General features: G+C 37.7%; 2 protein-coding genes across 7 annotated transcripts; one reads left to right on the top strand and one right to left on the bottom strand.

The window, feature by feature from the left end:
• Positions 1-74: 74 nt before the first annotated feature.
• Positions 75-13,978, bottom strand: LOC114466079 (olfactomedin-like protein 2A). Of its 6 annotated transcripts, none has more exons than XM_028451530.1 (24): positions 13,451-13,978; positions 12,130-12,181; positions 12,040-12,057; positions 11,910-11,972; positions 10,495-10,611; positions 9,865-9,966; positions 9,707-9,790; positions 9,526-9,582; positions 9,341-9,424; positions 5,726-5,764; positions 5,561-5,644; positions 5,371-5,436; positions 5,073-5,132; positions 4,883-4,975; positions 4,738-4,782; positions 4,589-4,603; positions 4,185-4,271; positions 4,023-4,100; positions 3,824-3,889; positions 3,204-3,281; positions 3,044-3,130; positions 1,040-1,165; positions 817-967; positions 75-708 (listed from the first exon to the last, which is right to left on the bottom strand). In XM_028451530.1, exons 1-24 carry the CDS (start codon positions 13,832-13,834, stop codon positions 240-242), a joined length of 2,505 nt encoding a protein of 834 aa, XP_028307331.1. In that variant the 5' UTR covers positions 13,835-13,978; the 3' UTR covers positions 75-239. The 6 variants fall into 6 exon arrangements, with proteins under 6 accessions (XP_028307331.1, XP_028307337.1, XP_028307332.1 ...); XM_028451536.1 differs by having other exon boundaries at positions 3,044-3,106; XM_028451531.1 differs by having other exon boundaries at positions 4,185-4,268.
• Positions 13,979-14,984: 1,006 nt separating this feature from the next.
• Positions 14,985-23,978, top strand: cyp19a1b (cytochrome P450, family 19, subfamily A, polypeptide 1b). Its single transcript, XM_028451537.1, has 10 exons — positions 14,985-15,004; positions 15,957-16,200; positions 18,319-18,469; positions 19,631-19,785; positions 19,862-20,038; positions 20,732-20,846; positions 20,913-21,027; positions 21,097-21,259; positions 21,328-21,569; positions 23,354-23,978. The coding sequence occupies exons 2-10, from the start codon at positions 16,065-16,067 to the stop codon at positions 23,672-23,674; spliced, it is 1,575 nt and encodes a 524-aa protein (XP_028307338.1). The 5' UTR covers positions 14,985-15,004; positions 15,957-16,064; the 3' UTR covers positions 23,675-23,978.
• The last annotated feature ends 632 nt before the right edge of the window (positions 23,979-24,610 follow it).

Below are 24,610 nucleotides of genomic sequence, written 5' to 3'. Positions count from 1 at the left end.
GAGGATTAGGGCAACTGAAAAAAGCAAACACAACAAGGTCCAATTTTTTTTTATTATTAGTAATATGTGTTCTGGGAAAAAAGTCAGAATTCTGATGTGAAACAGCTTCAAGAAAAAGTCAGGAAGTCCAATCTTCTTTATTATAATACATATTAGACCACAGTATTAACAAGGATCTAACATACCACTATGGTTACTATACAGTATGTTTTATTATGTATATTTTTTAGGTGTTAGAGTTACTCATGTGCATGTCTGAATTCCACGTGGCAGAGTTTAACACTGCTGTTGTTCCACATGTACAGTATCTTTTGGACGGGATAGTATGACAACATGGCCAGAATGCCATTAGCAGGCCTCAGTCCAACACTCACACCCAGAGGAGTCTCCTTCTTCAAATCAAAGGCGTATGTTAGCCTCCTGTCTGTGGTGTCTGTAAAGTACGCCACCCCACAAACGATGAAGGCGTTCCCAGCTTTAGCAGTGGGGTACCCCGTGTTGATCACGGCCTCCACTCTGAGACTCTCGGGATTCATTTTTGCAACCATCGTGTTGTCATTTCTGTTTGAAGCAAAGATGACCCACAGTCCGTTTTCATCCACAGAAAACTTAAAATAAGTCTTTGAGTTGCGGAGGAGATATGTGAGGTTGTTGTATCTGCTGTTTGGGATGATGGTAGAGCTGCTCTCCATGGTGCTGAGGTCAAACCTGTCAAATACAAATGTAGATCTTAATAAAAGTTAAAAAAAAAAAAAAAAAACAGAAACCGTAAATAATTCACAAGTAATTCAGACTTGTACACTTTTTATTTCTTACTTTACAAGTCTGTCTGTTCCCGCGTTGTGAAAGTAAAATGAGCCTTTATAAATGACATGACCACAGCCCTGGTAAAACATCCTGAGGTTTATCGTCTTCTGGTTTGGGTCCTGAAATAATGAGATGTTTCTGGACTCCACCAAAATTCGACCTGAAGGGGGAAATGTGTGATTTTAATGAAATTCTTCTGCGAAATCTAGCATGTCTCAAAAAAAGGAATCACCTGAAAAATGTCTCGTCAGCCAGTATCGACCTTCATTTAGCCTTGATGCGTCTGACATCCAGGCTCCAAATGTGCTCTGCATCTTGGTTGATGTTTCAGAACAAGTCACGGTTTTAATTCTGCAATCTAAACAAATGTCAAATAAATATATATATGAAGTTTTAGAACACCCTGATTTTTCCAGTTATTTATTGCAATTCAAGTTGTACAAGTCCAATGAATAGCTTGAAATTGCTTATTTGTTCTATGATTTCATTTCTGAGTGCAATGACACAACAAAACTGAATAATTTTCAGTAAAAAACTGGAAAAAGTGTGGTGTTCTAAAACTTTTGACCGGTAGTGTATATATATATACATACATATTGTTAAAAATCAGACTAAACTTTATATCACTTCAGTGTGGAATATTATTATTCTGTGCTCTCTATTTTTTTGTGGCGTTTGTTAAAAAGGGAAAATTGGCTTTGAGTTTGTTTTGTTTAACCCTTTCATTTTAGTATTTGCCAATATAACTAAAATATTTCTTAAGCCCAGAGGTATTCGGCTAAAAAGTGTCATTGACCTGTTTTCAGAAGTTGAGCTTTTTCAGGACCAAAAAAAAGAAAACGATCTTGTACTTTCAGTATGAAGAGGATTAAGAGCCAATGAATTCACAACTAACATTTTAAAAACACAATATTTTGAGTATTTACTTGCATACAAAGGATTTAGAAGAAGAAGAAAAAAATAATTATAGCCTTTTTTTTTTTTTTTTTTTTTTTTTTTTTTAATTAACCTGAAGGATTCTTTTATTGTTATAACTCTGCGGTTAGAACTCAGATTAGTGCAGGAGTCACATAAATCTGCTTTATGCTAAGTACAAGTATATATGAGAGATTCATGATATTGGCCTTCGTGTTAAACATGAAGATGTTCAAGGAAAGTTGAAGATGTTAGAACTTTAAATTAATAGTTATTCTTTTTTTTTTTTTTCAGAGTATCACAGTGCGTATATACATACATACATTTCACATATATATTCATTGATGTACATCTTAGTTGTAAAGCAATCACAAGAGGATTGATCCATTTTAAATACAAGATCTCAATATTCTTTTTTTTTTTTTTTTTCTTCAAAAACAGGGATGTATAAAACCAAAATAAGTAAACGGAAAAAAAAAAAAAAAAGAAAAAAAAACTATAGTAGCAACAAAATTAGAATTCAAATATACAAAGTTCTACACCTTTCTAGGGAAACATTCTGATACTTTTGAGGTGTTTTGCCCTTTGGATGCTACAGGCAGGCTCATTGTTTCCTATCCGAGTGACGGGGGCAACCTATGTTTTTTGCCTGTCAGTCCTATTCTCAGTATTTGTCATCTTATCCCTAAACGAGACCCATTTCGTCCACATCTTTGTCAATTTGTAAGTTGAGTGAATAAGTAATTTTTTCCATTTAATGTATTTTGTTCACTGCGTCTATCCATTCACTCAGGGTTTGTCCATCTCCTCGTGATATTTTTCTTTGCTGCTGTTACCATTAATCTAAATAATTGTTTATTCTTATTTCCCAGGATTCTATCATCTCTTCCCAAGAAAAAAGTTTTAAAGTGATTGGGCAGCTTTGTGTTAAAGATTTCTTCCATTATTTTATTTTATTTTATTATTTTATTGCAAACTCCCGCCACATATGTGAGTTAGTGATTTTCCACGTTGATTCACAATAACTCTGCCATTGTTCTGTTGTTATTTCACCAGCTCCTTCTTTTTCCCATTTAACCTTCACGTACTCAGTTGTGTTTGTTTTATTTGATTGAAAACCCTTATACAGCCCAGAAACAATACCTTTATTAAAGTCACCTGTATGGGCCCTCAGCACCTCTTTGAGTATTGGATCCTCCAGGTCTAGGGGATATTTGGTTTTACATTTTTCAAAGTAATTACGTACCTGTAGATACCTGTAAAAATCTTGTTGTTCAAGGGAATTTCTTTTTAATTCTAAGTCTGAAATAAATCAACACACCTGGTGATAATGTTCCAAGTCCTTCTGTAGCATTTTCAGTGTCATTCACTGTGTCGAGATGAACTTCGTGACAAACAAAAAGAGAAACTGTAAGAATTAAAATGTTTTTTTTTTTTTCATCCCGCTTGTTTGCGCTTCATAATTAGTTGTGAACTTTTACCTGGTTTTGGTGTTTTGTTGTTTGCAGACTCAGAAGTGTTGAAAGCATATTGTCTGATTTCCACTGTATGAGTTGTTTCTGGGGGGGAATAGAAAAACATGAATTCGGTGCAAAAATAAAACTATTTGTAAAATACCATAATTATACATAACTCAAAGGATCATTTTTATCAAAGCTAAAAATGACATTTAAAAAAAAAAAACAAAAAAAAAAACTTACATTTGGCAAAATGAGCTGTGGTTTTATTTAGAAATGATCTGTCCCTCCTAATACTTTAGGAAATATTTAATGTCTCTAAGCCAATCAGCAGAGGAGCACTGATTGTTTTGGAGAAATGAACAGGAGATCACTAACCAAAGAAAAATGTGTTTAAATAGATTTTTAATGCTCCACTCTAATACACAAGACACATTTGACATTTTAAACTTCATTTATTAATATAGGTAAATGCATGGATAAAATGAAATAAAACACAATAAAATAAAACACAGATTTCCCAGAGGCAAATATCCTGTTATAGATGTTTTATTTTATTTTTTTTAATGAACACATTTCTGTCAATTGTAGCTTCTGATTTAGTTTTTGATAACCTTAAATGTTACTCATCTCGTGACACTTACCATTAACACTAACTGTGTCAGCGCCTGCTCTGAAAGTCTTACTGGTTTGGTTTTCAGCAGAAGAGACTGTTGAGTGAAACCAGACACAAAGTTTTATTATTTGGACATTTTATTCTGACAAAGAAGAAAGGGATTTAAGAGCATGGTTGAAGTTAATGATATTTATTTAATGTGTGTGTGTGGTTTTTCTTTTTTTTACCTGGTAATTCTATATCTTTGTTAATCTTGGTCTCATTGAATGTGTCTTGGCGGATGTCCTGATGAGATAATACTGTTTCTAAAGTAAAATCAAACACTTGGTTTTTAAGATTCATTTGTTATTGGGAAAGCCCAGGAACATTTTATTCAGACTGCCTTATACCAGTTTGAATGTTTGAGTCTTTTTCAGTGTGTATCACATTCAACACACCCTCCATCTTCTCTGCAGGTTGTGTTGTTGATGTTTCTGCTAAAACACACACAATATTATTTTCATTTATTTCATTAATTTATAGGACAAACCAGTTGAGATGAACCATCACGTTTTCAGAATCAGAATGCTTTATTTTCCAGGTACAGTTTAGAACAATACTAGGAATTTGACTTGGTAGTTGCAGCGAAAGAACACACGTCAACACCCCAGAGCAGCCATTTGCGGCGCCCCCAAGGGGGTCCGCGTTAGCAATCAAATAAAAAAGAGATGCACAAGACAGAAGCAGCTGTACATGTATTTCACAGAATACAAACAATAATACATGAAGGCAAACATTACAGTATATTACATACCTCTCATAGGAAGATCTAAAAGGAAATAAATATTGTTTCAAATAGTCAGGATAACTAAAATGAATACATTTGAAAATAAAAATATTACAAAGATTAATTGATTTTATCACTGAAATATTTGTTCAGTCAATGATTGAATCAGTTTTTACCCTTTTTGGTGGTGGTTTCAGTGATGGATGTGCTGTCACTAGGGTCTACATCAGGCAGGGATACAGGATAAATAGTCAACTTTTATCATCAAAACAGGAAAACAGAATATATCTGCTAATAATCAAACTTTTTTTTGTTCACTACCTGGTACAAGTTTTACTGTTCCTTCTGCAGCTTGTTCAGCATCTGTTTTGTTTAAGCCGTTGTCGTGATGATCTCTGTGGTAGGATGATGCCTCTAATAGAAGACAAAAAAAATCATTATAACAGAATAAACAAGTTTTATCAAAATGTTGTTTCACACAATGTAATTGAATATAATCTGAGTCATTTACCTTCTTTTGTATTTGTGACCATCTCAGAGTGAAAAGCAAAAGCTGTTGATGTTGTTGCTTCTGCAAAATGAAATGTATAATCAGATGGAAGAGGAATGACAATGATAATATATTGTGATCATGATTAACTGTAAACTGTCCTAAACTGGTTATAATTGTTCTTGTAGAGCAGTAAATGAGTCAGACGGGAGGTAAAAACCCAGGGTCTGATATGTCTTTAAAACAGATTACTTGTAATTTACAACACTGATTACATTTCAAACATGATTTCATCCATTCATCTTTAACGTCTGCTTACTGTGATCAGGGTTTTGGGTTGTTGGGGTCTCCCATGTCTTATTTTGGGGAGACTGAAGGTTCCAACCTGGAATGATCACAAGTTAATCAACAAAAAGTTACACAACATTACGTTACATACCAGCACATTCCTCCCGACTGTCAGTTTAGACTCTCAGTGAAGCAAACACATAAGATCAATGCTTATTTACCTGCTGATAAGCTCATTGTGTCCGTTGTAACAGTTTGTGTGGGTGAGATTACTAATCTATCATCTTTGTCTTCATGGTATGACACTGGAAAGAAAAACTGCCTTATATCTAGCACTTTGATTTAAGAAAATATAGGGGAAAAAAAGTGTTTTGGTGAATTACTACCTTCTGTTGTGGAGCCATCATATGTCGGAGATGCATCCACTGCAGAAACAAAGCAAAGGCATCAAAACCAAGAACTTTCATTCAATACATTGTTCATCATTCGTTCTTCATACTGCTCCACACTCCCTCCATCCTTCTTTATCTCCTGTCTCACTGAGATATTCTGTAATTTGCTTCAAACTTTCTGAAAATTAAACAGCAATAGGTGAGGGAAGTATGCAATTAGTCCAGAAACAGCTGCACACATCTGGAACGTCACTAGCTCCAAATGACATTGTGCATCCAGTTTTAAAATATTCCTGTCTGCATGAATGCATTTAATGCATCTATTATCTTTTCCCCATACTGTATATGTACAGTATATATGTTATCTCTCTATCTCATGAGAGAGAGAGAATATATAGTATTGTGAATGTATATATACATATGTGGGTGCTTGTGTACATATACTCTATGTATATATGTATGTACTTGTATTACTGGGTGCATTTGTGTGTGTGTGTATAGACATATGTAGAATCCATCCATCCATCCATTTTCATACCCGCTTATTCCCGTTTAACAGGGTCGCGGGGGTCTGCCGGTGCCAATATCCGGCTCTCATAGGGCGCTAGGCGGGGGTACACCCTGGACAGGGCGCCAGTCCATCACAGGGCAACACAGACACAGACAACCATTCACTCCTATGGGCAATTTAGAGACTCCAATCAACCTTACAGTCATGTTTTTGGATTGTGGGAGGAAGCCGGAGTACCCGGAGGAAACCCACGCAGCACGGGGAGAACATGCAAACTCCACACAGAAAGGACTTGAACCAAGGACCTTCTTGCTGTGGGGCGGACGTGCTAACCACTAAGCCACCGTGCGCCCTCCATATGTAGAATTCTGTACATAATCTTTTCCCCTTTTATAACACTTATAACCTAATTGTACATTTTGTTCTACACATACATAATAAAACCCTATTTTTTATTTTATTTTATATTATTCTATTTTATTGTTTTGCACAAGACAAATGTTGCTATTTGTAATATTTATTCTTTTTGTGTGTACATCGTTCTATGTCACACTGCCTTTGGCAACTTGTTTCTCATGCCAATGAGAGAGAGAGAGAGAGAGAGAGAGAGAGAGAGAGAGCGAGAGAGAGAGAGAACAATAATTCCTAAAAATATTTTAAAATCTCTGCAGTGCTCGTTTACTGACAGTAGGAGGAGCCAGAGTATTTAGAGAAAACACTTTAAGGCTTTGAGAGAAGAGATAACTTTCCTTAGAAACTCATGTACAGCGTCACTAATTGCTAGTGTTGTGTTTAAGACCACACTATCCGAGACCAAGACTTGCCCGAGACCAGAATGCACCGAGACCAAAACTTCCGGGAGCCGAGACCGAGTCAAGACCAAGACCGAGACAAGCCGAGGCCAAGACCAAGACCATAAACATTTTTTTTTTTTTTTTTTTTAATTAAAAAATATATATGCATGAATAAAATTATGACAAGGTTCGACAGTTAAATAAAATTCTCTCTTTAGTTTTAGTTTTTTTTAAAATACCTTTGACGGACAAAAAAGGTGCCTGCAAAAAATTGACTAAAATATTAAAACTACTACTGCTATTGATAAATTCACAATATTCTACATATTTGAAAACAAGATTTTTATGTCAGCTGAATGTACAGGAAGTGTTTAAAAGTATTTCTGCCAAGAAAAAACCCGGCTGGTCACCTACACACCGCAGAGTGTTTCCTCTTTGCTGTGCTTTTACAAATGTATTCTTTGTGGTTCGTGAAACCAAATTTCCCAACCAACAAGTTAGCGGACATGTTTAGCTCCCGCCTCTCGCTCCTGCTTGTGTGTGTGAGTGTGTCACACACGTCACTCAGTCACATTAAGGAAGGTTGCGGTCATTATACAGGGTTGATTAAAGAATGAATAAAGGATTTTTTTTATCCCGTTCTTCTCCTTGTTATTATCACATTATAAAAAAGTTTAAAAATAGCAGGAATTAGTGCTGGACTCGAACGGTCTTGAGGGAAAATCCCGACTTCAGGCAGCCCGAGTCCGAGACAAGAACAAGACCTTTAAAATTTGGTCTCAAGACCGGTCTCGACTACTACAACACGACTAATTATTAACTTAACTCTGTGTATTGACAGTTTTTACCACTTCTGATGGTGGTCAGTCACTTCATTCATATTTGTGTCTGCATTGGAAGGACATTGAATGCACGGCGACATTAACAATGTGACATTTTAATCTGGAAAACAGTGAAACAAAAAAGACAGAACCATCCTTCAACATTGACCTGACGTATGAACCATTGAAAACACTTAACAAATAACAAGTGGAATTTCTACGTATGCGTAGGACGTTTTAGTCACAAAACAAATTCCATATATTCTCTGTGTGTTTGTGTTAGTTCAATAATGTTGTTGTAAAACGGTCACATCTTAAGAGTTGCTCAGTTTATCAAAGCGTTAATATATGAATATTATTGGTAACATCTCGTTTTTCAAGGCCTGTACTATGAAGCTGGATTTCCTCTTAACGAGGTAACTTCAGGGTATCACAACACCGGTTCAATTCTTACTAGGGTATGTTACCATGGTAACTGATGCTGAATGGCTGGCCTGGCCGGCAGTAGGTTACGTTCTGAATAAATCATCAGCAAGTATAAAAGCTCCGCCTCCTGACCAATCACTTCTCTAGAAAATTGACCGGCTCATTCTTAGAAGAGATCTAGTCTAACGGTCTAAAAGCTAATGTATGGATTTTGATGGAATTTTTAGGAAATACCTGAAACAGGATAAGGAACGAGATTTTGAAGGGGATCTGAATCAATATACTGATTCTGGATCAGTCTGAAGAATCAGTAAATCCCTATGTTCAGCTCTGTGTGGTTCTACAGCACCTCCTGTTGGTGTCTTTATGCCTTTATAGTGTAAATGAAAATGTTTCTGATAACTGCCAATATCTGGTAAAGAGGAGATTTGGCACTGATAGAGGTTTACATGCTGTAGTTTATTTATTTTGTCTGTAAACAGTCTGACTCTGAAACTAATGGATGGATTTTAATTACATTTTCATGAAATATCCAAAATGGGATTTGGAACAACAGATTCCATATTTGGGGGTGATCCGGATCAATATACTGATTCTGGATCAGTTTGAAGAATCAATAAGTTCAGTTTCACTTCCTGCCTTGAGCATAATACAACAGCAAAGGCACCTGCTAAAAAGGAGAAAGTGGGTTTGAAAATAGAAAAAAGATTGTGAGTGATCATGATCAGGATTACTGATCCTGCCAATGTGAGGTGATGGTTTTAGACCCATTTGCAGAGTAAGAGAGAGAACAGGCTGTAATAAATTCCAACATAAAACCATAGTAAAGCAAAGGCGAGGCACACCTGAGTGGAAACAGGAGGGTACAGTCATACTGACAAACAGGGTGTGTTGACACAAACAGGAAGAATCTTAAACCCACCGACAGTGGCAGGGAAAGTAAAACAGACATGATTTGACCATAAACCATGTCAGGAAAACTAAGAACATACACATGAATCATAAAAAGCAGACACACCCATCCCCAAAATCATGACACACTCCATTTATTCCTTACCAGGGTGCACATGCACGTGTTGGAAACTCTCAGCAATATTTAAATCTTGTCCAGAAATGGGAGATGCATCTGTAGTTGTTAACACTGTCATTAAAAAAAAAAAAAAAAAAAAAAAAAGTCAGAAAATATGTGCATGAAAAAAGGTAAACATAAATCAGAATGTCTTTATCAATGTGTGAATCTACTGTTTGGAGCCTTTGTTAAGGTTTCTGGACCAACAACAGAGAATATATCTGGATGATCTGTAAAAAACATCAATGGAGCGTTACTGTTACAAAATCTAATGTATGGACTCGTGGTTCACACTGCACTAATATCTGTTTTCATGTGTGAATAAAGCACATAAACAGCTGTTCATTTACCCACCTGTTGATTGTTTTCCAATGGTTTCTGTGGTAGGTTGTGTGTTCGTGTCTCTCAGGGTGACATTTGGATGAAAAGTGAGCAGCTCTGGATTAAAAACAGATTTATTTTAATATTGTTCTCATTATGGTATTATATGTGTAGTCCAGTTTCTCTCTCACCAAGACCAGATTTGATGTCTTTGAGATGTTTTTTTGCCTCCGAAAGATTGAAAACATCCTCAGTTTCTGATTCTTCAGCTGAGTAACTTGTTGTTGGAGACGCTGAGATGAGAAGAAAATAAATAGCACTGTTTTCATACAGCCAGAGGGATTAATACTTTACATTAGTTACAAATAAGATACAAGTCTCGATGTGTGTGATTTTCCATCCATCCATCTTCATACCCGCTTATTCCCGTTTATCAGGGTCGCGGGGGTCTGCCGGTGCCAATCTCCGGCCCTCATAGGGCACTGGGCGAGGGTACACCCTGGACAGGACGCCAGTCCATCACAGGGCAACACAGACAGACAACCACTCACTCATTCACTCCTATGGGCAATTTAGAGACTCCAATCAACCTTACAGTCATGTTTTTGGATTGTGGGAGGAAGCCGGAGTACCCGGAGGAAACCCACGCAGCACGGGGAGAACATGCAAACTCCACACAGAAAGGACCCAAGTCCACCCCAGGGCTAACCACTAAGCCACCGTGCGCCTTGTGTGTGATTTTCTTTTTTTTTTTTTGGCTTTTATTGAAACCTTGGGGGCCTTTCTGGTACTATTGTGCTTTAATGTGGTAGTATTCCTACCAGTAATCCCACTGGATGGACCAGGTAGTTTCTTTTTCACTTTACTGGAGTCACAGGCTGGGCATGGTGTACCAGGAGCATCACTAGGACCAGGACCAGGACACGGACCAGGACCACCTTCATGCATACAGATGATTCAGGGTTAAAATAAAGAAAGTGTCTATTTGTACAGTTGTCATACAGACAACCCCGGTGCTATTGGTACGTTTACTGAAGTACACATAAGTAGCGTGTTAAATTAGGGTTAGGGCTAGGTTATAATCATATATCGCAACAATTTTTAGGGTTAGGGTTACGTTTACGGTTGACCTAAACTGGCCAATGACTGATCTATCACATGACCTAAACTGGCCAATGAGGAGCGCTGCGTACGGATAGAATGTCGGTATATTGATACGGGAACCGTACGGCTAGCCACTACCTAAAATAAAACATTAGAAATCACAACAAAACACAAGCCTTTTAAAACAAGAAATCAGACAAATTATGTTTGGTAGAGACTAAGCTCTGTAGTGCTGTCACACTGAGGTTTTCTGCAATGACAGAAATAATAAATGTTTGTGACCCCAAAACTCATCACATCACATCAACATCACATCTTTTCAATGTTAAATTACACTTGTGGGATACAATAATCATTTGAACAGATCAAATAAACACAAAATGTGTTAGTAGAAACAATTCCTTAACCATAAATGATTTTAATGTTTCTGTCAGCATTAGTGAATGATCATAACTCTGAGCCTGGACACTTCTGTGTTGAAGATGGACCTGATGTCGTCTGCATAGCATAGCATAGCATAGCATAGCATAGCATAGCATAGCATAGCATAGCATAGCATAGCATAGTGTATTTTATAGCAGTTTTTCCCAAACTGGAGTACTTGAACAGCTCTCTGGAGGCACATAGAGATATTTGTCAGTTTATTTTTTAACATTATAGATATTTTTTTTTACATGCGCACAGGTATTTTTTATAATTTATGGCACAACTCTTTAAAATACACCAAAAAGGTGAAGTTCAAACTCTAAAACAAGCAAAACATCAGAAATAAATGAATAAAAAGGCCTAAATTTAAGGTTAAGGTTGAACGAGACACAGGAAAGAGTTTAAACGAGTCTGCAAACACAAATAAATAATGTATAACATGAGCTAAAGGTAAATAAAGGAAATAAAGGAGTACATGGGCAATAAAGTGTGGGCAACACTGTATTATAGTATAGTATACGATATCTTATCGTATAGGCCTCTAGTAGAGATTCTGTTCACTTCTGATCATTCTCTGTGAACAGCAAATATTCCACTCATATCAGTGCAGATACTGTATGTGTGGGATGTTCTTATATAATCTGAGCCTAACAATGACAGACTGTTGTTCAGCTCCTACACAGTCATCCAGACACAGCTCTCTCACCTCGTCTCCCTCGCCTTCCCTCTGGTCCTGGTGGTCCTGGTGGACCCTGCAGCCCAGGAGAACCTGATGTACACAAACACAGTCAGTGGTCTAGTCTAATCCATGCTGGGAAGTGAAAGGACTGCTGTACCTGGAGGTCCTGGTGGACCTGAAAAACAATGATCATATGTCAGATAAACTAAAAACAGCCCAAACTAAACCAAACTAAACACAGCAGTACCTGGAAAACAAATGCCTCTGTTGCCGTGGCACAAATCAGAGAAGACTTTGACCTGAAATCAAATCAAAGTGTATTAGTATATATTACAGAGGTTTGTTTTAAATAAATGGGATAAACTACAATAAACATGTAAGTCAGTGATTTTTAACATGTTCTTTGCTCTGTAACCCCAGCCTAAAGAGTGTGTTTGTATCCCAGTAGAACTATAGCCAAGAAGACATTTAATATGTGATTTTTGTTTTCATTTTAGCAATTACATTATGGCATCACTCGTATCTCAATTTTTAGTTGTCCTGGTGGAAAAAATGAGCTTTTATAAAGACTGTGAATGTTAATAATTAGAAAATGTCTGTTTAGGCGGAGCCTGATTGCGAACCACTGCTTTAACACCTCAGTGTGGACCACTCATGTACTGTAATAATTATAGATTAAATTATTTATATTCAGTCTTACTTATCTAAGAAATTAGATTAAATTCCTTTCAACAATTTGAAGAGTGATATACATTTAAATTCATCATAATTTACAAAAGTTAAGATGAGTTTTCTTACGATTAAATCAATGGCAGTGATTTTAATTTTTTTCATTTGTAATAATATAATATAAGTCATTTCCCCCTGGGATAAATGATTCTGAAGACTTTTTTTGGGAGGATATTGTGTCATATTTCAATGTGTCCCACAGCCTCTGATCTAAAATTAAACCTCATGATCTTCATCATCATCAAGTTTTTATCTCGAAACCTGTGACAAATACAAAAAGAGCAGACCTCCAAACACCAAAGAAACATTACCACTGACTCAGCATATAGAGCTGAGCAATATATCCAGATTCAAGATATATTGAGTCTTCCATTTTGGGGATTTAAAAAAATTACAATATCGCCTATATCAATATTTTTATGGCTTATTTTCGTTTTAAAATACTACTTTTAGGAGTCGTTGCTTTTGCTACTTCTCAGAACAGCATAAAAAGCACAGTTAGATGGATTTCTGTGTGCGTTCTAACCCAGACTTTCCCCTAAACAATCCACGCTAGAACTCACTCACACGTGCTGTCCCTTGGAGGAAAAAAAAAAAAGCTAAAGTGGAACAAATTGATCAGCTGTTTGTTGATAAGTGTGTCTGAGTGGCATTTAGATCATCCAATTTAACCCAGAATTGTCTTTCTGGTCAGACTTCATTCGAAATAAAATGTTATCGCATCGTATATTGCTTTTTTGAGAAAAAAATATTGAGATACTGTATGTGTTTTGGTCCATGTCGCCAGCCCTAACTCAGCTTTAATTTTAACAAAGATGTCCAGCTTTTTGGTGTCTTACAGGGACCATGGAGTAGGTCATCATCATCATCATATCCTGTTGGTCTTGGCTTTGTGTCGTGTCTTTGTCCTGGTTCCTCTTGCTTCTCTGGAGCTTCCTCAGTTCTCTGGGTTCTTCTTTGGGCTCAGCAGGTAAGTTTTGTGGCTCCAACCTGCAGCTCAGCGACAACTCCTGTATCTGTGTCTCCAACCTCATCACATCCTCAGCCATCTCTGCGTGCTGCATTATCAGGACCACCACACCTGCAGAGACCAGGAGCAGCAGAAACGCACCCAGTCCCACTAAGATCCTCCTCCACACCAGGCTTTCCTTCATGTTGGTTAATCCAGTCCAAACCTCTGCTGCAGAATGCAGAGTCTGACATGCACCAGCCCTACAGCACATACCCAGCTGCCAACAGCTGGAAGGTCACAGGGAAACCACGCATGAACTGCTGGAGAGGAACGAACATGTTCAACTCAGTCTGTAGCTACATGGAGGAACCACAGGATGCATTGATTGTTCAAATCTGAAGGCTTCATGTGGCTAATGGACATATTTTGAGAATGACATCTGCAGTAAGTCATTGTGTCTCTGTCCTCTCAACAGTAGCTATCTCCAGCCCATCTCCAGCCCACAATTACTCTGAAGTGGGATAAATAAGTTGAGAACAAGTGAAACATTGTTTGAATCCACAAAAGAGCTCTCAGAGGGTTTTTGGGTTAGGGTCAGAAATGTGCAGATGTGAAAAAAAAAGTCCATCTTCTGATAAAGTTTTACACTTTTAATCTAATTTAGTGTCTTAGAAATGATTATAGGTCATTTCTTCCTCTTTTATCTTTTATCATGCAAAGAAAGTCTTTGAAATCCTCGTTTCCAAGGAGAAAGAAGCTGATTTGGAATTCAAGTTCCCAACCTCGCAATACAAGACCATTGTAGCAAATAGCAGCTATTGACAGGTACGACATCTCATTAAAAACACATAACCTCTACATTCTGCTCAGAAATGACCACAATCTGCTGAAACTCACAGTCATTCATGTAAAGAACCCTTTTAGATAAAACTATTCACACAAACTCTTTAAAACTAACTACGTTTCCTTTTCTTTCTTTCTTGCTTTTCATGTTGAAGCTCTTGGTGAGACCCTGTCCTTTGATACGGGTCAGTCTGACCCAGGCCCAGCTCATTAATCTCCCCTGAAAAGCCTTGGTTGATGAATTGGGCAGTGGCGTTTCTTTCCCAGTAACAATGTGAAATGTGAAGTAATCCAATCAAAATAATAATGCAGAGCTTATTGAGTGAAAGACCTGCTGCTTTCTGCATCCTTATGAATTAAAATAAAACTTTTGGGGTCTTTTGGAGCTGCTCGACATGCACTCACGGTGGCCTGCATCATGTAATGGTCCTTGTAACCCAGAAGTGGCAGTGCAGTGTTTCCCAGCAACCAGCAGACTGAAAGCTTTATAAACACTTGAATTACTGTTATTTTTTCAGAGGAAGGGTGTGGATCACCTTTAAAACCAGAGGAAACTGTGCATCCCCTCACTCTGATCTCTGACGGCGAGGAAAGACACGTAAGTAGCATCACTTGATCTTATCTCTTATTTATGTGCATGGAAATGTTTTTCAATAAATCAAGTAGCATTAATATGCTGTGCCATGTGACGTTTTTAGCCACCAAATAATTTAGTTAAATTATTTCAATTAAATGAAAACAAAATACATTACATTTATTTAAAATACATTAAGTTAAATTAAATGAAGTTAAATATACTGGGAGACAGAGGGACACGTTTGATGTTTTGAGATATTGATTTAACTATGAACACACAAATTATATGCATTTTCAAATCAAACAAGTTGGATTAAATTTCAATAAATGAAATACTTTAAAGGAAAAGCTGCAGGGAAATGAAATCACAAGACCAAAACTTAACTAAAAAATTAAAATTGAGAATTGGATGTTAATTTCTATTGTAAAAAAAAAATATACAAAAATAAGAATTTGAAATGATTAATGAATAAATTAATAGGAGACAGTAGATCAGGTGGTAGAGCAGGTTGGTTTCTGCTTGTTAAGTCATTTGTTCAAAGTGTTCATGAGCTTCTTGCTCCTATGGCAGAATACTAACATGGATATATAAGCTCATTTAATGCTCACATAGATATTATCACATTTGCATTAAACTGATTTACTTTGTTACATTTAATTTTTATATCAACTTTATTATTGGAGGTTGAACTTCAAGCAGAGTATGTATTCACGTGGGAGCTTAAGTAGAGTTGTCAGTTATGTCATTATGTGTATTTTGTATCTTTCTGTTGTCTTTTTGTGCATTTTTTGTATAATTATTGTTTTTTTCTGGCCATTGTAGTGTAATTCTGAAGTCATTTTGTGTATTTTTGCATGTTTTTTTATGTAGTTTTGTGCACGCACGCACACAGAACTTCCTTGATTTATCAGAGAGATGAGTTGTTTTTTTTACATTGAATCTAATCTATTTACTGTGTTTTTTATGTGTCCAGGAAAATCTTTAGGTGAAACTCTTAAAGTTGATGCATTTTGGTTCGAATTTGACTTTTAACTGTTGGTTCCAAACCTCTGGTCCTTGAAACAAGAACACAGATCAACTCATGGCTGATAATGAACACGTGGAGAGGCTGACCATTGGCTCTTCAGTCACTGTCCTCCTGTTTCTTCTGCTTCTTCTTTTGCTGACGCAGCAGCTTTTCAACCAATGGAGAGAAACACTCCATTCCTGTATACCAGGTGAGACTCTGAGGACTCAAATGAACTCACATTAAGTTATTAACTTTGTTTTTCACCATTTTATTAAAAGGTTATTTTAAAGCTAATAAGGAAAGTGTTACACATTTAATATAATAATGTAACCTTACAAACATGACCTATGAAGAGGTCTATGATTTAAATAAACAAAAGTATCTATTTACTGATTCATAGGTTATAATTATAGACTGTGTTTATTAATAGTCATTTTCACATTACCATTCATGTTTCATTCATTAATTTATATTCTCTAGTAAAGAAAACAAACCCAGATGACATCAAGCACATTATGGCATATAGAAAGTAACCACGGTTACACAGCCAACAAAGAGACTCAAAAAATAAATTAAATATATATATATTACATATATGTTTTATAAAGTGCATTTTAAGAACTGACTGGATAGAAGCCAAACAACCCTGAGAACCTGCAAATTACACATATAAAGGTCTCAGATCCATCCAGGGTATCAAACCTCACCAGTACATTATTGTGCTCAAATTATAGCCAGAGGCTAATTTCCATCTGTTGTCCCTGGACAGGTTGATGTGAACATTTTCACACGTAACAATAAGACAAGGAGAATCACAAAACAATATACAACAGGATGACACACAGGACAACGAACAGAGGGATCACAAAAAACAGTAACTTCACATTTAAATGGAACACCTGGATCACTTTAGTTTGGGTGTATCACGGTACAGCAGCAATATATCATATTTGGTTCTTGAAAATAAGATTTAATATGGGACAAACGTCCTATTTTAACTCACTTCTTCTAGGGCGTTTCACCAACGGGGCTCAAAATCACTAGAGATAATCTAGAGAAGTGGGACAATAAAAGTTAATTATATATATTTTTTTTCTTAAATGCTCACATTTTCACATACGAAGTCTGATTTGCTTCAAATGTGACTCAGTTGTTCCACTCCTGGCCCTAAACCAGCTCAATGTGGAAATACGGACATTGGCGCATTAGCGCCCCCAACCAAATGAAGAGAATTTAATATGGGGCAAACGTATTTTAACCAACTTCTCCTAGGGTGTTTCACCGACGGGGTTCAAAATCATCAAGAGAAAAATGCCAAAAATGACGAAATATTGAATTTTTGAAAAATGCTCCCATTTGACCCCGGGTGCCCCATTTTTCAAATGACTACTCCTCCGTTAGTTCTCGTTAGATCGGAATGCAGTTTGGTATGAATACTCTGAATGAATGTGTTTTTTTTTTTTTTTTTAAATGGGGGCTCAGGGTTCCAGAGGCCCATCCCCCACTTCTATTAATTTCTAAATGTATGGGAACATAGTCGTGTGATATATCGTTTCAAAGGTAATTCAACGTAGATTACGATTATGCCTCGCGCAAATTCATTAGGGGCCCATTTTTTTAGGCAATTTCCATTAAAGTAATTTTCTCATTTATTTGTGAGTCAAATATTGCGACAGTTGCTGGTACCGAATCATTGAGACATACCAATATATGAATTACTCCGTATGTGCCATGGAGGCGCCATTTTTCAAATGACTACGCCTACGTTATTGCTCATTGAATCGGGCTGTAATTTGACATAGATATTCTATGAGCGGATGTCAAGAGCCTCTCGGAGACCTTTTTGAAGGGGGGGAGGACAGGGGCCCGGGGACCCACCCCCGTTTTTGGTAATTTCAAAATTTATCACAACATAGTCAGGTGGCATATAGTTTCAAATGCAATTCCACGTAGATTGTGATTTTACGTCTCACAATTTCATTTGTTTTACTCGGTGGAAACAAGTCATTTCACAGAATTCTCGGGAACGTGGTACGTGCTATTTGGCGCGGAGACGTTCTGCGGGCTAATCAGAACTTGTTCCATAATATTCTCAAAAACGTTTAGCTCTATGTAATCTTTATTTTTTTTTATTTTTTTGCTTGACACCACATGCTGTTGAAGGTCAACACTACATGTAGTGCAATCTTTTCACGATAGCAATGTATGGTTTATTATTGCAATAAAATAAATGAATGTATTGTATTGTATTGTAGTGCATAATTGTGACCATCAGCAGCCCTCCCTAAGGACTAAGGAAAATAACTATATGTGATTTTCTCTACAGGTCCTCCTTTCTTAGCAGGACTCGGTCCCGTTCTCACCTACACCAGGTTCATGTGGTCTGGGATTGGAACCTCATGTAACTACTACAACAACAAGTATGGTAGCATGGTCAGAGTGTGGATCAACGGAGAAGAGACCCTCATTATGAGCAGGCATGTGCACGTGCAGTAACACAATGACCTCACACAGGTTCTACAAACCTGGGCCTTCTTGGGGCCCCAAAAGAAAAGAAAAATAGAAAGTTGATTTGTCATTTATTTGCGAGTCAAATATAACAACAGTTGCTGGTATCGAATCATTGACACATAGCAATATATGAATGGGGTCCACGACTCCATATGTGTCATTTTTCAAATGATACCCTTCCGTTATTGCTCGTTGAATTGGGCTGTAATTTGACATGGATATTTTATGAGCGGATGTCAAGCACCTCTCAGAGACCTTTTTGAAATGGGGGAGGACGGGGGCAAGGGGGCCCACCCCCTTTTCCGGTCATTTCTAAATTTATCGGAACATAGTTGGGTGATATATCGTTTCAAAGGCAATTCAACGTGGATTACGATTTTACGTCGCACAATTTAATTTCTTTTACTCGGTGGAACCGAGTCATTCACTGAATTCTCGGGAACGTGGTACGTACTATACGTCGCGGAGACGTTCCGTGGGCCCGGCCGTAGTTCATCAAAACTTGCTTTGGCGACTTTTTACTTTTACTCCTTGCTCTTTTTTTTTTTTTTTTTTTTTACAAATATCCGTACTTTCTACTCCTTACATTGTAAAAATGAGCTCGTTACTTTTAAGACCTTCGAGGATGACGTCATGACGTAAAATGACATATTTTCACATTTTTAAAAAATGTTTAACTCAAAGCTGCTCTGGGTTTAATTATGCATTTATTTATTTTTTTTTCTTGAAACATTTTATTTACAAATTGTATGTATTATGAGTGCTAAATTATCCAGGTGTTCAAAGGTAACATTTTTACCTTGTTTACGTTTAAATTTTTTACTTAAGTACATTTAGTAGCATGTACTTTTTTACTTTTACTCAAGTAAGAGAGCAACTTCAATACTATTACTTTTGCCAGAGTAATTTTTTATTCAAGTATCTATACTTTTACTTGAGTACTGATGACTAATACTTTTGCCACCCCTGCATATAATGTGCCATTGGTAAACATGACTTATCTCAGTCAATACGATACTTGGAAACTCCAGTATTGTCAACAACTGTGTCATTTATTGATATGTAACTAGTTTGAAGGTAAATTCAGTGCATTTCTCTTCCACTCTGAGGACTTTGTTCTCCTTCAGATCATCTGAAGTTTACCACGTTCTGAGGAGCTCCAACTACACCTCCAGATTTGGCAGCAAAAAAGGCCTTGAGTGCATTGGGATGGAAGGGAGGGGCTTAATCTTTAACAATGATGTCCAACTGTGGAAGAAAACCAGGACTTATTTCACTAAAGGTGAGAGTTTCTCAGAGACTGACTGATGTCGTCTGGTTTGATGTAGTTTGTGTGAAGCTTTGTGCTGTTGTTGAAGCCCTGACAGGCCCCAGCCTGCAGCGAACAGTCAACATATGCATCAGATCTACAGAAAAACACCTGGAGGACCTGCAGGAGATGACGGACGCCTCCGGACACATGTACGCCCTAAATCTGCTGAGGGCCATTGTAGTGGACATCTCCAATCAGCTGTTCCTCAGGGTTCCTCTTAACGGTCAGTGCATGTCACACACTCCCTGGATATAATAATAAATTAATGAAAAAATTATCAATAACATCCAATTGAACAGAAGGTGTTTGAATTACATTAAAGCATACATAGGCAATTGGCGGTCCGGGGGCCACATGCGGCCCCCAAAGTGAACATAGAAAATGACAGAAAAATACACAAAAAAAAACAAGAATACATTAAAAAAAATACAAAGAATTACAACATTGCAGGGAAATACAGTAAAATACAAGAGAAAAACAGAAATAAACAAAATACAAAGTTACAGAAAATGACAACAGAAAGACAGAAAAAAACACAAAAAAATGACTCCACAAGCCCACAGCACTCACAATCAAGCACAACGACAACAGAAACAGGTGGGGGTACACCCTGGACAAAGCTCCAGTCCATCGCAGGGCAACACAGACACACAAACACTCACATTCACTCCTACGGGCAATTTTAGGGACTCCAATTAACCTTACAGTCATGTTTTTGGATTGTGGGAGGGGTATTCAGAGAAAACCCACGCAGCACGGGGAGAACATGCAAACTCCCCACAGCAAGGACCCAAGAGTCCACCCCAGGGCTTGAACCCAGGACCTTCTGCTGTGAGGTGGACGTGGATCAACTTCATTTGGCTAAATTAGCAGATTTAAAAGAGTGTTTTTCATGTTTTTTCCCCCTAAAATTCAGAACAAGACCTCCTGATAAAAATCCACAACTACTTTGAGACGTGGCAAGCGGTTTTGATAAAGCCTGACATGTTCTTCAGGATGGGATGGCTGTACAACCAGCACCAGAAAGCAGCGTAAGATCTTTGCAGGTCAGTGTAGTTTGTTTTTCTTTTCTTTGGTCATGTTTCTTTGTTCCAAAGCCAAGAGCTACAGGATGAGATGGAGAACCTCCTAGAAACCAAACGACAGATGATTAATGAAGCAGAGAAGCTTGACGGGGAGCTGGACTTTGCCACAGAGCTGATTTTTGCCCAGGTGAGTCTCCTCCGATGGACTACCTACCATAGCTGTGGTTTGTTAGGTACCACATGTTCTATTTAACAGAACCATGGAGAGCTGACATCAGACAACGTCCGTCAGTGTGTGTTGGAGATGGTGATAGCAGCCCCAGACACACTCTCCATCAGCCTGTTCTTCATGCTGATGCTGCTCAAACAGAACCCAGATGTAGAGCGGCAGATCCTGGAGGAGATCAACACCTTTCTGAGTCAGTAGTAACACTTATTTATCCATTTCACTCAGTCCGGTGAAGCTTCTCTTCTCCTGTTTGTGCAGGTAAGACGTGTGCAGAGAACATTGATTATCAGGAGCTCACGGTGATGGAGTGTTTCATCAACGAGTCCCTGAGGTTTCATCCTGTGGTCGACTTCACTATGAGGAAAGCTTTGGAAGATGATGTCATCAATGAAACGCACATCAGGAAGGGAACCAACGTCATCTTAAACATTGGTCTCATGCATAAGACGGAGTTCTTCCCCAAACCCAAAGAGTTCAGCCTCAGCAACTTTGAGAAAACAGTGAGAATCCATTATTATCACTGCTAGTACATCTATGCTGGGTTAAAAACCAGTGATTGTATTTCCTGATGATAAAACTAAGACTGTAAACCCTAATAAGTAACCAGAACTCAAAAAAATTGAAGCAATTGATTGCTTCAATTTTTTTTAAGTTGATTAACTTAAAAGTCATTATTTTCCAAAACTTAAAAGGTTGGATGACTGGCTACTTGTACTTTTTCATGACAGTTAATTTAAAGTGCTATACTGTATGAATTAAGTTTATTTCTTAATAATCCCTATATGAACAATAGGAATTTATCATTCTTAGCATGTAATTACTTAATTCTATTAAGCTGTGTTTTTAAGTTGTGTTTACTTATAAACAAATATAGTTCAATTTACACACAAAATATTTGTTAAAGTTACTCAAAAAAGGAAGAACTTTTTCTATAACTTTGAGTATAAATTACTTAAGCTATTTAATTACTTTGAGCGTTTGGGTTTTCAGTGTCATTTGTTTTTATTTATCACTCTATGGTCATATTAACCCACACCTCTATCCTACTGGTGGATGTAATCTTGTTCTGCCTATATACAGTACACTGAACAAAAATATAAAAGCAACACTTTTGTTTTTGCTCCCATTTTTCTTGAGCTGAACTCAAAGATCTAAAGCATTTTCTAAATACACAAAAGACCTATTTCTCACAAATATTGTTCACAAATGTGTCTCAATGTGCGATAGTGAGCACTTCTCCTTTGCAGAGATAATCAATCCCACCTCACGGGTGTGGCATATCAAGATGCTGATTAGACAGCATGATTATTGCACAGGTGTGCCTCAGGGTGGCCACAATAAAAGGCCACTCTATACACGTTCAGTTTAATGACACAGCACAATTCCACAGATGTCGCAAGTTCTGAGGAAGCGTGCAATTAGCATACTGACTGCAGGAACGTCCACCAGAGTTGTTGTCCTTGAACTGAATGTTCATATCTTTACCATAAGCCATCTCCAAAAGCATTTCAGAGAATTTGGCAGTACATGCAACCTGCCTCATAACGCAGACCATGTGTAACCAGGACCTCCACATCCAGCATGTTCACCTCCATGATCGTCTGAGACCAGCCACATAATCAAAGAATTTCTGCACAAACTGTCAGAATCCATCTCAGTGAAGCTCATCTGCCTGCTCTTCGTCCTCGTCGGAGTCTCAACCTGCCTTCAGTTCGTCGTCGTAACCGACTTGAGTGGGCACATGCTCACATTTGATGGCATCTGGCATGTTGGAGAGGTGTTTTCATCACAGACCAATCCCGGTTTTCACTGTTCAGGCCAGATGGCAGACAGCGTGTGTGGCGTTGTGTGGGTGTGTGGTTTGCTGATGTCATCGTTGTGGAGGGAGTGGCCCATGGTGGGGTTATGGTACGGGCAGGCGTTTGTTATGGACAACAAACACAGGGGCATTTTATTGACGGCATTTTGAACGCAGAGATACCGTGATGAGATCCTGAGGCCCATTGTTGTGCCATTCATCCGTGACCATCACCTCATGTTGCAGCATGATGATGCACGGCCCCATGTTGCAAGAATCTGTACACAGTTCCTGGAAGCTGAAAACATCCCAGTTCTTGAATGGCCAGCATACTCACCGGACATGTCATGACCAACATACCACAGGCCACAATCAACAACCTGATCAACTCTATGCCAGGGAGATGTGTTGCACTGCGTGAGGCAAATGGTGGTCACACCAGATAATGACTGGTTTTCTGAACTCAGTATGTTCCGTGTTTTTCAGGTACCCAGTCGGTTCTTCCAGCCCTTCGGATGTGGCCCTCGTTCCTGCGTGGGGAAGTACATCTCCATGGTGATGATGAAGGCCATCCTGGTCACGCTGTTGTCTCGTTACAGTGTGTGTCCTCGACAGGGCTGCACACTCAGCAGCATCCGACAAACCAACAACCTTTCACAGCAGCCGGTGGAGGACGAGCACAGCCTGGCCATGCGCTTCATCCCTCGCTCCATCCACATCACGTCACAATCAGAATCCCCAAAAGTTAGACAAACAGTCCCTGAGCACCAGGACATGAAGGCTGTGATAAAACTACAGGAGACTTAAACAAACATGTTTGAAGGTTTTGATGATACAGAGCAGAGTGAAAGCAGCCATGTTTTATACCTGCTTATTAATGGAGGCCAGGGGACACCATGGACAGGGTGCCAGTCCATCACACTTACATTCACTCCAGTATAGGACATTTTTTTCTCTGTTGAAGCTCCTTCCCAATGTGTGGCCCTGTTAATTCAATACCAGAGGTGGCAAAAGTACTCGTCTTCGGTACTAAAGTAAAAGTATAGATACTTGAATAAAAAAAATTACTCTGGTAAAAGTATTGAAGTTACTCTCTTACTTGAGTAAAAGTAAAAATACTTAAGTAACAAAGTAAAACAAATGTCCCTTCAATGTAAAAAATTGTAAAAAACTGGTACATGGAAATAAATCTGTTACCTTTGAACACCTGGAGAATTTAGCAGTCATTATAGATACACATTTGTAAATAAAATGTGTCCAGAAAAAAATGCTCAATAAAACCCAGAGAAGCTTTGAGTTTAAACATTTTTAAAAACTTGAAAATGTTAACTATAGAACTACTTGCCTAACAGAAAAAAACTCAAACGAGCAACATTTTGTGTCTTTTTAGGTCATGACGTCATCTTCAAAGTTCTTAAAAGTAAAGTAACGAGCTCATTTTTAAAGATATTTGTTTAAAAAAGTAAGCAGTAAAAGGAAGAAGTCACCAAGAAAAATAAATACTCAAGTAAAGTATAGATACCAGAAATAACTACTTAAGTCGAGTAACAAAGTATTTGTACTCCATTACATGTCAACTCTGGTCAAAACAACTTAAACACTGTGTTTGTATCCACAGCTTTGAATGGAATAATAATAATTTAGTTCGTCCAATTTAAAGTTAAATCATGTTGACTCTTTAGCTCCTTTATCCATGTGGAGAACCAAATGTTTAGGAGTTTCCTTCAATACCTGAGCAACTCT

The sequence above is a fragment of the Gouania willdenowi genome, chromosome 6, assembly GCF_900634775.1.
Source record: "Gouania willdenowi chromosome 6, fGouWil2.1, whole genome shotgun sequence".
Lineage (NCBI taxonomy): Eukaryota > Metazoa > Chordata > Actinopteri > Blenniiformes > Gobiesocidae > Gouania > Gouania willdenowi.
Note: the sequence above shows the minus strand (reverse complement) of the source record. Positions and strands in the feature narration are given on the sequence as shown.

Coding starts and splice junctions, on each gene's coding strand:
- cyp19a1b (XM_028451537.1), top strand. CDS start 16,065: ATGGCTGATAATGAACACGTGGAGAGGCTGACCATTGGCTCTTCAGTC. Junction 19,786..19,861: donor CAGGACTTATTTCACTAAAG/GTGAGAGTTTCT, acceptor CTGTTGTTGAAG/CCCTGACAGGCCCCAGCCTG. Junction 21,260..21,327: donor GGAGATCAACACCTTTCTGA/GTCAGTAGTAAC, acceptor CTGTTTGTGCAG/GTAAGACGTGTGCAGAGAAC.
- LOC114466079 (XM_028451530.1), bottom strand. CDS start 13,834: ATGTGCTGTAGGGCTGGTGCATGTCAGACTCTGCATTCTGCAGCAGAG. Junction 12,182..13,450: donor TGACCTACTCCATGGTCCCT/GTAAGACACCAA, acceptor ATTTGATTTCAG/GTCAAAGTCTTCTCTGATTT. Junction 3,131..3,203: donor CAACAAAACACCAAAACCAG/GTAAAAGTTCAC, acceptor TAATTCTTACAG/TTTCTCTTTTTGTTTGTCAC.